Genomic DNA, 15,442 nt, shown 5'->3' on the forward strand with positions numbered 1-15,442 from the left:
ATATCCCTTTAAAAATGTTTCTCCATCTCCTATTCTTTCTTATGCAAAAGGAAGAACTAAAGGCAATGATTAACTTTAAACTTTATAGACTTTTGAGAGTCAAGATAAACCAATTAATTCCTAAATATGAATAATATGTAGATACTACCAACAAAACTATTAATACCTGGTTGTTACTTTTATGTTGTGCTTCGCTCTCTGAATCAGAATCATCATCTTCGCTTTCTTCAATACTTTGATCTTCTTCTTCATCTTCCTCTAGATCATCTGAATCACTGCTACTAATGCCTTCACTTGAGGTGTCTGAGGATGTGCCTGAATCACTATCACTGTTGCTAGAACTTTCCATAGCTTTCTTCCTTGGTTTCTGATTAAAGACAAGATTTTTAGCATGACTTTATTTTTGGAAAAACTCAAGTTTCAGTAAGAGGTATGGTCTTTTAATTTTCAAATTATATTTTTAATCTCAAAATGTCATTTTGGGAAAAAGGAAAAGTCACATGTAAGGGTAATTATCCAACAAACTGGTCAAACTGACTCCTCTGACAGAAATTCTCAATAAAAAGCACAAGCTCTGTCATGCACAGAGTACTGGATATATGTAGATCTGCTCACGTGACTGCCATGCTTCAAAACATACAACACATTAAAAAGAGCAATTTACAAAAGAATAACTCCAATTAAGATAAGGGTTACATACATTGAAGTTCTATATTAGCTTTATATATATATTATATATTATTATATTATATATATATTATATATTAGCTTCTATATATTAGCTTTAGTCTTTCTTTATGCAGATAGAAAGTCAGTAGTCAAATATTTACATATAACACGCCAAAAACACCTCCCTAGGTGCTGGACTACAATGATGTCTAAGATAGAGACTTTGCTTCAAGAAACTTACATTCTAGTGGTTGTGGTGGGAGTGGTAGAGTAGACAGATGATTAATATAAAAGCAAATAATTTCATACAGTAATAGGCGCTGTAGAGAAGATAAAATAGGTAGCAAAAGACTTAGGGGGCTGCTTCAGTTAGGTCAATTAATTTAATTTTTTATATTTCACAACAAAAAAGAAAAATATGATAAACAGAGACAGATTAATTTCTGGAACATTTAAGATGCTATAGGAAAAAACAAAATCCAAAGCTGGTAGAAAGGTCTTATAAAAGGAAGTTTTGTGTTTAGAGAACAGGCAACAGTAGAGGATAAAAGGAAGAAAAATCATGAGATGAATTAAAAGTAAATAACTATGTAACAATGGAAAGGTTAAAGCTCTGCCAATAGCAGGACTGAAAAGGAGAAATGTAGAGACGATAGAGCAACAAGATTGAGGACGACCCAAAATTACTTAGGAATATTTCAATAGCATTTGCTGAAAAAGAACAAAATGCAGAAGCAGCAGCAATAAATTTAAAAAACAATGAATTACAAAAGTTATGGTCTTAATGGAAATGCAGCCTGTCATGACTACTGGGTTTGGGGAACGAAAGACAACAATACATCTCTACAACAGGAAGCCAAGTCGAAGCCATAGTTACAGACTGTGAAACTATACCCTTTCCTTTCTGCCTTCTGAAATTCAATTTAAATCAAAATAAAATGCATATGAGTGAGGAGAGTCACTTCTGCTGCTATATTCTGCTTGCAGTGGTAGTCTGTGTTAACTGCTCCAAACCAGCAACTGTAATGCTTCCTCCAGAGACACACCCTTCGATAAGCCAACTCATAGTTACCGTCATTCCCTGAGCAATCTCCTTCCCTCACAGTAAAGCAGAGTGATGAGGAACTGAACTGCAATAGTGTGTGACTCACAGGAGGAACCAGCCCAGAGCAGAGATCAAAGCGAAACTATAGTAATATTAAGCCTACTAATTACTGGGCAGAGAAGCAGCTCCTTCTTTGCAACTAAAATCTGTTGTGGGTTTCTAGGCATGTACAGTATAGCAAGAGTATGAAAATCATAAGGCATCTAAACTGAAGTTATCACTTGTTGTGATAGGAAGGGGCTAGGAAAGGAAAGAAATGCGGGAAGTACAGTGACTTAGCAGAGAAAAATAAACTCCTATTTCAATGCCCAAACAATCTGTGTAGTTTTTCATTTAAAGATGACATGAGAAATGGGGCCTACAGGCTCTAAAGCTTTAGGGTGCATAATGTTCGCTCACAGAAAAGAACCACCACCAGATTCCTGGGTCTCAACTCCAACCGGGCACAGGAATCTGCATTAACCAGCACTTTGTGTGATTCCAATGCAGGTGGTCTTTGCTGAGCATACTCCAACAGTGTGCAGAGTCCGTGCTTTTATAAGGTAACAAATTTAGTTCCCATTACAAAAAAAAAAGGTAGACATGAGTAGACAAGTCCAGATATTAGAGAAAAAGAGAAAAATGAGTTTCAACATCACCAATTTCATCTCTTTAGTCCCTATTAGTGTGTGTGTGTGTGTGTGTGTATAGTTCTTTTGTGTTCACACATGATTTGGTGGTATGTCTCTTTTCTGTCATTTAAACATTTTAAAAATGAGCCTTCTTAGGTTCATCAAAAAATGATCAAAGAGGAGCTTATTAATGCTTCCCCATTCAATCTGGGAAAGTTTTTCAGAACCCTGTCCATGAACTTTCATTACACTGTATGCTTATTTCTTTCAATAGCAAAACAAATACATGTTCAAGGCTATTATGTACCAGGCATAGTTGCTCTAGTCTCTGGGGATACAAGGGTGTAACAAACCAACGGCAAGTCTGCCCTGGAGGGAACAGAGAGAAGAAAATCAACAAACAAGATAAATGTTTAGTGATAAATACCATGACTAAAACAGGGTAATTGGATAGATAGTGTGTGCTGGGGGTGGGGTGGGGTGAAGGCTTAGATGCAGTTACCAGCTAAGAACTTTCTGAGCTGAGGTAAAAATGGAGAGCTAGAGCCAGTCACATAAGGATAAGAGAAGAGCCTTTCAAGACAGGGAAATAGCAAAGGCAAGAGCCATGAGCTGGAAACGAGTGTGACCTGTTCAAAGAACAGAGACGTGAGCTAGTCCAGCTGCAGCGGGGAATGAGGGAGAGAGCCCTAGGAAAGAAGGTGGCGGGACTGGCAGGGGTCAGAGGAGACGGGGTCTTGCAGGCCATGGCAAGGCCTGTAATCTGAGTGGGATAGGAAACTACTGGAGGGAGTGATAACGTATGATATTTTTTAAAAAGACTGTTTTGGCTGCCATGGTAACAACAACTAGTATGGCAGCAGGAGCAGATCTTTGTTCAACTTCAATTGTCTCATTTTTTTTCTCAATAGGCTGTTTGTGTGTTTTAGTCTGTGACTTACTTTGTTTAATTTAAAATATACATATTTATTCTAAACACACATGCAGCCTGTATGAGGGAATTGGGCTTAATCAATGATTTTCAACGAGCATCACTGAAATAAGTAACCCTGCCCCCTAGGAGAGATTATCAAAATTAGCCGAAGAACATTTTTTCAAACTACCTATGAAAAGTGCTGATAAGGCAATTTTCAAAAAGCTATTTTAAAACTGAAAAATACTGGGTAAAAAGTATAGGATTTTCTTCTTCAGTTCCAATGCCCTTCACCTCCATTTTACTTGAACAACCTACTACCACAAATTCATGCCAGACCATGAATTATCACAAAGGTGCTCTTCTTCTGAAATCTTAAGTTCTAGTGTGAGAGCCAATCTCTCTCTAGAGTTATTTCTACGTAGATGTCTATAGACAGCACTATGGTACCTCAGAATCCATCTCTTCGTGTCATTAACGAGGTGCCTCTGTAAGTTTTTTTGCTACTGGAAATACGTTTTACTTCAACAGTACTGATTTAGCTTAGGAATGTCCATGTAGATTCCTTATTAGAAGTAAGGACAGGGTCTGTTTCATAACCATGCCTCCAAAGTCTTGCTCAATGCCTTGTGCATTGTGGAGTCACTGAAGAGTTTAGATTTTACTTAGTTTTAGCACTACTTCTAAAGAGAAGGATACTTCTAAGAAGTAGGATAGCCTAAGGTTTAAAAACATGGATGTTTAACTTTTAGGAATACATACAGAAATATATCCAGTGATCTGATGTCTGGGATTTGCTTCAAAATACTATGGCAGTAAGGAATGAGTGGTACTTCAGTCAGCGGCTGGCATGCAGAGAAGCTGGCAGCAGCACAGGGATAGGCCTATGGAGCTCCCACTAATGGGAATGCCTTTGAAACAAATCATAAAGGAGAAGAGGGAAGAACATTTGAGGAGCAACAGGTAGAGGGTATGACTCTGAAACTTGTGTCCCCTGGAAAGTAATAACCAAGGGTCTTTTATCACATTGGCTCCAGTGCTCAGTGGGGTGGCTTGAAGAGGACAGGAAATGCTTGTCTTGGGGCCTGAGCACATCCTGTTGAGTTTGTGATGGGTGCCATTGGCTTCTGGGCTTCGCCAGACGACCTACCTCTAGATCCTCATAAGTACTGTATTCTGGAAAACATTTAACTTCTGTTAAGAAGGGAACCGAAAGATCTAGAGGAGGCATTTCTATGAAATATGCTGGGCAAAAGGAAAGAAATCTTTATTTGTTCAGCCAATCCTGGAAATTATATGGAGCTTGATGGTGTCTTGAAAAAGGACAAAGCAAAATTTGATAAAATAAATTTTATCATTAAAAAAGGACTAAAACCCTAGGATTAAAAATTGAAGCCTGGGAGGCGCATTGTTCAGATTTAAAGTTCAGATCAATGCTTTTCACAGTCAGTGCCTCCTCATATCTTGCTCTTCTTGCTATGCTGTCAGAAGCTTCCCAGTCCCCTTGATATTACAGCTGAGATGGTGGAGAAAGTGATGTGTACAGGATCACAAACTTTTGACTCTCTTCCCCCAGAAAACCAAGCCCTGAAAGTGTTTTTTATAAAATGTAGACGAGTAAATACTGCTCTAGGTATTATCTTTGTTTTCAAAATGTTTGCACTTGATGCTAAGGCTGTAACTCAGAATAAACCAAGACCTCTCACTCAAGAAGAAATCACAAATGAGAGCAGACCAAATACACTGATACAATGCACCTACTAGAAATTCTGGATGTAATGTGTTAGTTCATGTAGCTGGAGGTATCTCAGCTTACTTGGTTGGATGAAAGAAACTTGGACTCAGTGGTGGCCTACATTTGATAAACCTGAAATGTCACAGCTTCCCTGGCATGATGTGGAAGAGGCAATCCAAAGGCTCAGAGAGACCAGAACACTGGAATGAATTTACCACTTGTGACCTGCACATCCACTGTACTCCTGATACCACTTCTAGAGCAGACAAGGTCCTGTCAGGATGCAGAAACCACATTAGCAATTTGAACAGGGAAATTTTATCACAAAGAATTACTAACTGGGGCCAGCCCCGTGGCCAAGTGGTTAAGTTCGTATGCTCTGCTTCAGCAGCCCAGGATTTCCCTGGTTCGGATCCTGGGCATGGACAAGGCACCGCTCATCAGGCCACGCTGAGGCGGCGCCCCACATAGCACAACCAGAGGCACTCGCAACTAGAATATACAACTATGTACTGTGGGGCTTTGGGGAGAAAAAGAAGGGAGAAAAAAAAGATTGGCAACAGTTGTTAAAAAAAGAAAAAAGAATTATTAACTAGTAACAGAATATGAACTACTTAGAGGGATAAAGAGATCTCTAAAGCATACTGGAATAGCAGATGTAGAGAACAGCCACTTACTGTAGGGCTGAGGTAGAATACTAAAATAAAGATAAACTTGGAAGAGGGCCACTCTCCTCCAAGGCTGAGCTTCAGACTTTGCTGGAGAGGATGTGGCTATTGCCCACTGGATGGCAGAGAAGCTCACTGAGGTATCAGGTCAAAGCCGGCACACCAGAAATACTGCCTGCTGGAGTGCCAGAAAAACTTGCTGGGAACCTGCTACTGCGATGCCAGTGAAATTAGGTAGAAAGCTACCCACTGGCGTCCCAGCAAAACTAATAAGCTGTCTGCTGGGATGCCAGTGAAACTCACCAGACAATGTGCACTACTGCGTCTCCTGAACACAACCGGCAGAGAAGGTGCCAGCTGGCAAGGATGCCACCCACTGGCAGCTACAGTATAAGAGCAAAAAGAAAACACTAGAACCAGGAACAGAAGCCCCTTCCTCTTCCAGTGTTTCTCTAGGATCCTCTATTTACAAGGTCTAATACTGTGCCAACTGGCAAAGGAGAAAAGGGTGAATTTAGAGCTGAGGCATTAAATTGATAACCTGTACAGTTGGGGATATAACGAAATAAAATTGGTCATGAGGTGATAACTGTTGAAACTGAATAATGGGTACACAGTATTACTATGCTAATTCTGTCTACTTTGTATATTTGAAATTTTCCATAATAAAAGGGTTTTTGTTTTTGTTTTCCTAAAGCATGGTCTCTGGAATCAACATGCCTGATTTTAGACCCTCGCCACTTAATGACCAACTATTTTTGGGTTCTGTTCCCCCATTTGTAATAGCAGTACCTACCTCATTAGGGAAAGTTGAAATAGATATTACATGCAAAGCAATGAGAGCAGAGCTGGTATGTATTAAGTTCTCAATAAATTTTAGCTATTATTATTATTTGTACTATTTATACTGGTGCTGACAATTTTAATTTTTCAAGATACATAATATTAGTACCATATCATAAAAATAAAGATCTGCAAAAATAGGAGTTGATAATTCATAAATTATTCTACAGATTCCAGTGGTTTGACCTTTAGCATCCTTATATATAGATCTGTTATATATTTGTCCTACAAAGAATAACTTACCTTATCTTTGATTTTCTCAGCTCTAGCATCCAAAGGCTGGTTTTTGTTTTGTTCCTGATTACACTTCCGATTTCCTCCACCTGAGTTTATACTTTTAGTTTGTCCCACGGAACTTGAAGCAGTAGTGGATAGTACAGATGTGTTGATACCAGATACAGATGATGTACTGTTTCCATTAATTGACCCATTTACACCTTGAAAATAAAAGTAAGCATGTTTATACACAGAATATTATTCAGCCATAAAAAGGAATAAAGTAATGATATATGCTACAATGTGGATGACTCTCAAAAACGTTATGCTAAGTGAAAGAAGCCAGATACAAGAGGTTGCATATTGTATGATTCCATCTATATGAGATATTCACAATAGGTAAACCTATAGAGACAGAGTACAAGCTACTGGTTGTCAGGGACCGGGGGAGGGAAGAATGAGGAGAAACTGCTTAATGAGTCTGGGGTTTCCTTTTGGGGTGATGAAAATATTTTGAAACTAGATAGAGGTGGTTATTGCACAACATTGTGAATGCGTTAAATGCCACCGAATTGTCAAAATGGTTAATTGCATGTATATGTGAATTTCACTCAATTAAAAAAATGTTTAGAAAGATCATTAAATGCAAATACTCCCCCTTTCAAGCAAACTCCCCAAAACACTTACTCAAGTGAAAAGAAAAATTATAAACCATCTAAAATGCTATTCTAATTAGCAAATGATATTCTAACAAGTTAACCACAGAAATATTAATGATAACTTTAAAAAAAAGGAGTACAGGATATTAGTTTTAATGAACTTAATGTTTAATTACAGAAGAAGTAATATATTAAATTGGGTTACATAAAGGAGGGAATGAGATACAGAGGAAAAAACAGTGGAGATAGAAGTTAGAAGATCTGGGTTCAAATCCTGACTGTGCCACATTAACATATAAGCAGTATTTCCTTGACTAACTTATTTAACCTTGGCTGCAAAATGAGAATACCTCCAATCTCAAAGTCATTATAAGGATTAAGCAAGACAATGTGAAAGTGTCTAGCACCCTGCTATATAAATTTTATTAAACTTGAAACTACTGAAAATAGGTACCGGAATGGAGGGTTTGTAGTACTTAAGTTAATATGGATACCTTTCTCAGGACCATTTCGATTACTTTTTCCTGAAGTCCTTGAATGGAATGAAGAAGAATCATGATTCTGGGCTGGAGGAGCAAACAGTGGTGGAATTCCCAGTAATGGTGGAAAGAAGGTTGCCCCTGTACGAGTATGAACATCTGTTGTTCGCCACCATTCTGCACCTCAAAACCAAACGCCAAACAAACAAGCAAAAATACTTGAATTAACTTTCTAGTTAATGTAACGATGCTTTTTACATTTTATTCCTGAAAACAAACTTCAAGTTTCATCTTGGAGCAGAATTGCTGAACTACACATAGTTTTGATCATCTTTCTGATGTAATACAGCTGATTAGAAGTAACACACCCATCATTCCTCTCATTAAAATGGCATCCAAGAATCTTCTCTTAGCAGGTTTCTTGAGTTCAAGTTTATGAAAAACAAATGTGGGGGGTGGGCACAAAGGGTGAAGGGGTGCACCTACAACGCGACTGACAGACAATAATGTACAACTGAAATTTCACAAGATTGTAATCTATCATTGACTCAATAAAAAATTTAAGAAAAAAGGAAAAAAAGAAAAAGAAATGTAGTCTATGGTTTTAAAAATAAAATTAAAAACTTAGAATTTTAAAGAACTATTTGATTCTCTGATGACTTATACCATAATTTTTCTAAATTAGAAAAGAAAAAAAATATGTATACTAAGCTATTTTAAAACCTTAGAATTTAAGGTTACCATCTACAACCTATGTTAAAAATTTCCTCAAATTACATGCAACATAAATCTGGCTCTGATAAATCAGGTGGTTTAAATAATAATACAAAGACTACTGTAATCCAGTATACTTCAAATGTATTTATGACATAGAACATTCTCTATTCAAGCAAAAACATAAAGATAGCAAAATCAGTGAGCATTTTTTCTTTTGGTCTAAGAAATGAAAAGTGCTCAAAGAAGGTTTCCAAAACAATTAAGTCACATTAAAATACAAGCTTATCCCCTTTTTATAAAAAAAAGTTTATCCTCTTAAAGTTAATGAAGAAAGCCTGAATTTTGTTTATACTTTCTCTCATAAATTACAGATAACAATGATTGTTTTATCAATATAAAATGACTAAATGGCAGAAAATCATCAAGTGCAATTTAGATACTCAAACAGTGGCTCTTACTTAAATCTTCTAGAAAAGGAGAGAAGCCAGATTTTATCGAATACGTTTTTTCAAGGAAGGGTAAAGATTAGGAAAAGATTTGAAAACAATCCAAAGGAAAGTCTTGTACTGTCCCATCTAAAATCCCAGAAACAATCTTTTCCAACTGGCTAACTTGCTAGAGTACCAGATCAGTTATTACCTCTCAGGCTAATCTTCCAAGAGATATGGGATATTTTTCATTGACTGTAACAACCACAAGGAAATTAGAGGAAAAAACCCCACTAATAGAGTATGGGAAAAATTCAGCATTGTTAGTGTATTGTATTATACGATCTTGAAAGCTTTTCTGGGAATATCTCTTCATTAAAAATAGGATGTAAAGTGATGTGCACCCTCATTATCTAAATGTGGTTTAAAAAAAAGTGAAATGCTCATGGTAGCTGCCATTCTGAAAGGTCTAAAAAAACAGTATAAGCAGAAAACTGCAAAAGCTATTCTTTTGCTCTGCAGGAAGGCGCTGCTGGTGAAATGACACCAATGTATATTCAGCAGCGCCTGAATGATGGGAACTGAACCAAGAATAACTATACAAAAGCATTAATCATTTATCCACTGTTTAGATGAAAGAAGTGTATTTAGATAGGAAGAAAAACTGTGTATTTTGGGCTTATATCAGCACAGTTGGAATCTATTGTTATTTATAGGTTTGAAACTAGGTTCTACATAGCTGATAAAAAGGGATTGAGGTTTCCCAAAGATATTTATATTATTTAATACAGAGTCTATATAATTAAAGCATTACAGCCGAATGTACAGACTTTGTAAACAATCAACAAATCAGTAAGGTAATCAAAGTATAATAATATTCAAATATTTTAGACATAAACTCAGAAAAAACATAAAAATGTACTTTAGAATGTCAATGGTAAATAAGCACAAAATAGGGATTAGAAAAAAACAATTAGAAAATGTGTACGTTATAAATAAGAGGACAGCACAAGAAAAAACAAGTATTTAAGATTAATCAAAAAAAAGATGAAAATGGTAGAGCTGCTGACTACCAACTTTACAAATGTCTAATATTTCGTAGGAAACAATCTAATTCTTGTTAAATGACAAGCTTATTTATCTTCCAATTTAAGAAAATAAAAAGCAAAATTTAGTCACTAACAAACTAGCTTGTGGATAAAATGAAATACACAAAATAAGAATTACATAAACCAGCACATGATGAATTTCTAAATGTATTCAAAGGAGCTAACCACACAGGAGCAACATCAATCATATTCAACTGAAAGATTCTAACATTTCAGATGATATACGGAATCTCAATTTGAACCTAGAAGATACAGCAGAATTTTAAAATCTTTCATACTTGACAGAGCCAGATACTTCACAAAAATATTCATGGCAATATAATATAAAAATATAATGACCAAAAATTATAAGTATTTTAAAAGAAGTTATCATGAAGCACTATTTCAATATAAAAGGAAATAACTTTATTATACTACTATCCATGAAATAATTTTGCATCTGTAGATTTAATCATCTGAAATGTAGAATAATTTAGAAGTAGATAAAATCTTTAGAAAGCTATTCCCCATTTAAAATTCCTAGTAATTTCTTCCTTGTATGTCTTCATTTATTAATTAAGTGATTTAAAAAAATTTGGCATTTTGATTACCCTTTTGAACAAAGCCAATTATAGAGAATTTAAGTTTAAGATGTTATACCAAATCTACCACTTAAACAAATGAGTCCTCTAAAACTAGGCATAGATTTTGTTCATTTGGCAAAAAATTATGCTTCTATTACAAGACTCTGTGTTGTAATGGTCTATTTATCTATTGCGTAAGAACTATAAGCAACATAACAGGTACTGCGTTAGTGTATTCCTCAGTGCCCGGCCTAGTGCACAGAACATAGGAGATGCTCAAATAACTTTGTACAACAAATGAATGAGTGAACAGTTTAGGGAGGCTAGGGAAGTTATTAAATTTTTTTCTATACAGTAGAAGTATCAGCATTACTGAAGTCCAGAAGAGTAAGTCTTTACACAAGTTAACTATCATTCCAGGGGAGAGGGTATTTGATTTTAATGATACAGTAATTACACTGTGGTTTAGAAATGCTGAAAAGCAATAATATAATAAACTATGATAAAACAACTAAAAAAATTTAAGATACCAGTAACTAACTATATCACTATTACTTATTTTGATTTTTATTCAGTAATCCTCTATTTCTACAAATATCTATTGAATGCTCATCTTGCTAAGCAACCATGCTAGAAACTGACTGAAATAAATTCCTAAGAGTACTTTTAAAATAAATGTTAAGACTTAGTTTAAGACTTTATTTTAGCTTTCTAGTCACATTATCTCTACCCACCCCCCCTTCCCAGACAACTGAATTAAAGAAATAAGATGACTCAGGAAATAGTACTTGAAATATATATTTAACTATCTTTCCATTCTATATATAGTTCAAATAAGATACTTGTTTCCTTTCAAAGAAGCACTTGACAATTTATTACTCATTAAAGTGGGCAAAATAATAATGATAGTTATCAATTATCTACTAATTATGTGTGCCAAACACTGCATTCAGCACTAAACATGGCTTATTTCCTTTAATCTTCACAAGAACCCTAAGAGGCAGGTACTATTATTATTATCCTCATTTTTCAGATGAGAAAACTGAGGCTGAGAGGTTGGATTACTTGTTCAAGGTCACACAGCTAAAACATAGCAAAGCCAGATTTAAATTCAGGTCTACTTGCTTCTAGATTTATGCTCTAATTTTTAAACTATGTTACATAACACTAAACTATGCATCCTTTACTAAAATTTATTAAAGTAAAATTAATCAATGGAAACACATTAAAGTTCAGACTTTCAAAATAATACAGCAAGACAAATTACAGCACGTTTGTCTAAGGTAAGCTTTAGCTGGTATCTTACTGAACTGAGTTCTCATAATCCGTAGACTTTGAGATAATTCTAATCCTCCTACCATGTAAGTGGTGCAAATTTATAGTTGTTTTGAGCAAATATGGAAAAATATAGAAATTTAAGAGCCAAGCTCATCTTCCTTATAAAGTACAGAGCAGTGAGAACTCAAAATAAAAGAACAGAGATATTCATTATAAGAACTGGACTTTAGTTTTCCACTATAAGTTAGATATTTTTTTAAAAAATCAAATAAAGCTGAGAAAAATTCATCAAGCTCTACACTTAAAATATGTACACTTTTCTGCCTGTTACCCTCTAATAAAAAGCAGGAGAAAAATTTGGCCTAATTATTCATTTTTGTGGCAGATGCCTGGTTCTCTAGCTAAACACTTGAATACCAAATTAATTGCATTGCCATCTAGCACAGATAGTGTGTTTTACTTTTTTGCCCATGATAAATAGTATTGAGCCAATTCTTGCACAAGAGTTTTAATATACCAGGCATTAGACTATTCTTTGTGTTCAATTTAATAAACAAACTACTGCCTGAACATTTTCAAGCTTTCCTCCTTTCCATGAACACTGTTTGTAACAGATGTTTACCTGGAAAAGATGCTAGTTGGGGATGTGCGGCTAAGGCTGTGGGTGTAGCAAGTGTCCCCAAACCACCAAATTCTGAATGCCCTGAGCTGGCTGAATGTAGACCAAAGACTGGGTGGCTGACCATTGGGAAGGCACTCGACACTGTGGACAGGTTAAACGGTTGATCCCCAGCTGCTCTGAATAAATGTCCTGGGAGGGAAAAAAACACACTTAAAGTTGTACTATAAAAACAGATGAGATTTATCTGATTTCAGCGTTCATAGTTAAAGTTAAAATTTATAATAATTTCTTATCAAATTTTTATATTACATTTTTTCTTTTGCATTTTTGCTCTTCAAACTCTATAGAATAAGATGTTTCCAGAAATACGAAAGTATTGTAAAAATAATTAAAATGAATGGTATAGCCTTATTCACTTTGAATTTGAGAAATGATGTTTTAAGCAAATAATTTTCACTAATTCTAAAAGTTTGACCTGCTGAAGTGAGGCACACTTTCTGTTAATACATGTACATTAATATATTATCAAAATTTTTTATTCATAAGATGGAAAATAAAAACGTTCTACTAAAATACAGTTGAAAACCAATGAATTAAGTCCAGTATGTGTCACCAAGTCATTACTCAAATTATTATGCACTCTAGGCAAAGAGTTCCCAGTTTCCACGTGCCAGAAATGAAGCTATGTTCTCTACCCAATACCTCTTCAGTGAGGAGAGTTCATACCAAGAAGGGATTATATCCTAGCCTAATAAAGCTATGTATAAGACAACATAAAGATTTCATGCATAAACTTACTAAGATATTTCTAAATGCATCCAAGGGTGGTTATTAATATAAAAATCATTTTTTAGCTCTGTGAGAGACAGATCACATTCAATTCAAATATGTGACTTTTCAATCTCCACTTTTACTCTAAAGAAAATCTGTACTAAGTGTCATAACCCCAGGCTGGAGTGTTATACAATCAAAAACACAACTTATTTTTCATACTTTGTAGGGATTTGGCAGAAAATGTGCTAATACTTGGAAATCTTCTTTTACTTCCAGGAAATAATTAAGCTTCTGTGGCTTGCAACTATGAAAATGGAGTATCAAACCCCACACTCCAGGCTATCTTAAAAATTCACTGTGTGAAAGGTTTTGTGTTTTGTTAACAAAGAATAAGGCTTCCTTATCTTCTGTTTATCTCAGACCTGACTGTGCATTGCAATTTAATTAGTTTTAACATAATATGTTTGAAGAAAATTAAAAAATATAAGTTAAAGATAAGTATACTTTTTGTTATTTAGTTATCAACCAAATCTCTTCTCTTTGCTTTTTCATTATCTGAAAAACAAGAGGAAGTAGTCGGCAAGGTCAGAGTGTACCCTCAAAGACTAATATAAACCCTATATTCTTTATTGAAATAACACTATACTTTTTATTGAAGTTGTACAATTTAAATAAATTGCATCGAGTATGTCTCACATCAGCCTGTAAAGAGTTCTCATTGAGGGTCGAAGACCCACTAGAACAAAGCAATCACTAGATCTTACAGGGACGAGCCTCAAAGTGTCTTTACGAGGAAGGCCCACGAAGAAACTGGGAGGGGGAGGACAAGGGAAGGACACAGACTGGGTATTTCTTCCAAGTCAGCCAACCCTTGTTTTTGTTCATCAAAGCCTAAGCAGAGAATGTGTGAATTTGGTACTTTTGTGCTATCAGAGTTCCAGGCTGCACTAGCACTGAAGGTGAGTCAAAACAAAATAGGGCATGCTACTGGAAAAAACGTAACTCAACTATCACTATCTTTAAGACTAGTGACACGCCACCAGAAAGATTGTGTAATTTTTTATTTTTGGCAAATCCTCAAAAACCCAGATAGTTTTTCTAAAAAGCGAGCCTGTAATGTTAAGAATCAGTATTTATCTTCACATGTGATTGCATGTAAAATCCCTGGGTCTCACCAACCATTCAACGTCCTGAACCAGATGTCCTTAATCAAACATTTCCATTAGGACATCAAATGTAATGTAACGTAACAATCACTTACATTTCCTTCGACATCAGTTTTCTTGATAAGCAAGTTGAATTGAACATTCCAGTTTGGGGATTTTAGAATCATTTGTCATTTATATTTTACAAAATAATAATTCTTAAATTACATGTCAACTACATATATGTAGCAGTGATTTAATACAAACAATTTGTGGGGTAAAACTCAAAGCTATACAAAATTCAGAACAAACTGAAATAACAAAGGATCAGAAACTGATAGAAATACTCTACAACAGCTAATGAATTGGTAGTAAGCAGCATTCTTAGATGCATAGTAAAAACATTAATTTTATTATTGTGAAGAAGTAAATGAGCTAAACCTTGGAGTCTTATGAACAGAAAACACAGGCAACACCTAAATGAAGTTGTCACTCTTGCAGCAATAATTAAGAACCAATCATACACAATTTGATAACAAAAAGTTCACTTTTTAACTCTAAAAAGAGTGATATCTAGAAGAACTGAGTAGAAAATTTCAACAAAATATGAGCTTTATTCACTGTAGATTCAAATGGAAAAAAAAGTATACTCCTGTACAGAGAATTATATCTATGCCCGGCAACTTTACAAAGAGGCTACTTTACTCAAGTTACTTTTTCTTTTCTTTTTTTTTGTGAGGAAGATTGGCCCTGAGCTAACATCTGTTGCCAATCTTCCTCTTTTTGCTGAGAAAGATTGTTGCTGAGCCAACATCTGTGCCAATCCTCCTCTATTTTATGTGGGATGCTGCCACAGCATGGCTTGACAAGCAGGGCTAGGTCTGCACCCAGGGATCGGAGCCTGCGAA

The 15,442-nt window shown here is 35.3% G+C and overlaps 1 protein-coding gene across 50 annotated transcripts in view; it reads right to left on the reverse strand.

The window, feature by feature from the left end:
• The window catches only part of BAZ2B (bromodomain adjacent to zinc finger domain 2B), a 296,373-nt gene that overhangs the window by 105,651 nt on the left and 175,280 nt on the right, over nt 1-15,442 (reverse strand). For 21 of the 50 annotated variants that reach the window (XR_011428236.1, XR_011428235.1, XM_070241125.1 and 18 more), the window contains 4 exons: nt 12,616-12,804; nt 7,914-8,081; nt 6,788-6,981; nt 167-367 (listed from right to left, as the gene is read on the reverse strand). Coding sequence is in view for 48 of the 50 variants with exons in the window: in XM_070241125.1 (XP_070097226.1) it covers nt 167-367; nt 6,788-6,981; nt 7,914-8,081; nt 12,616-12,804 (752 nt within the window). In the remaining 2 variants the exon portion in view is untranslated. The remainder of the gene's footprint in view (nt 1-166; nt 368-6,787; nt 6,982-7,913; nt 8,082-12,615; nt 12,805-15,442) is intronic. The other 29 variants (XM_070241111.1, XM_070241135.1, XM_070241134.1 and 26 more) reach the window with 2 other exon arrangements.

The sequence above is a fragment of the Equus caballus genome, chromosome 18, assembly GCF_041296265.1.
Source record: "Equus caballus isolate H_3958 breed thoroughbred chromosome 18, TB-T2T, whole genome shotgun sequence".
Classification (NCBI taxonomy): domain Eukaryota; kingdom Metazoa; phylum Chordata; class Mammalia; order Perissodactyla; family Equidae; genus Equus; species Equus caballus.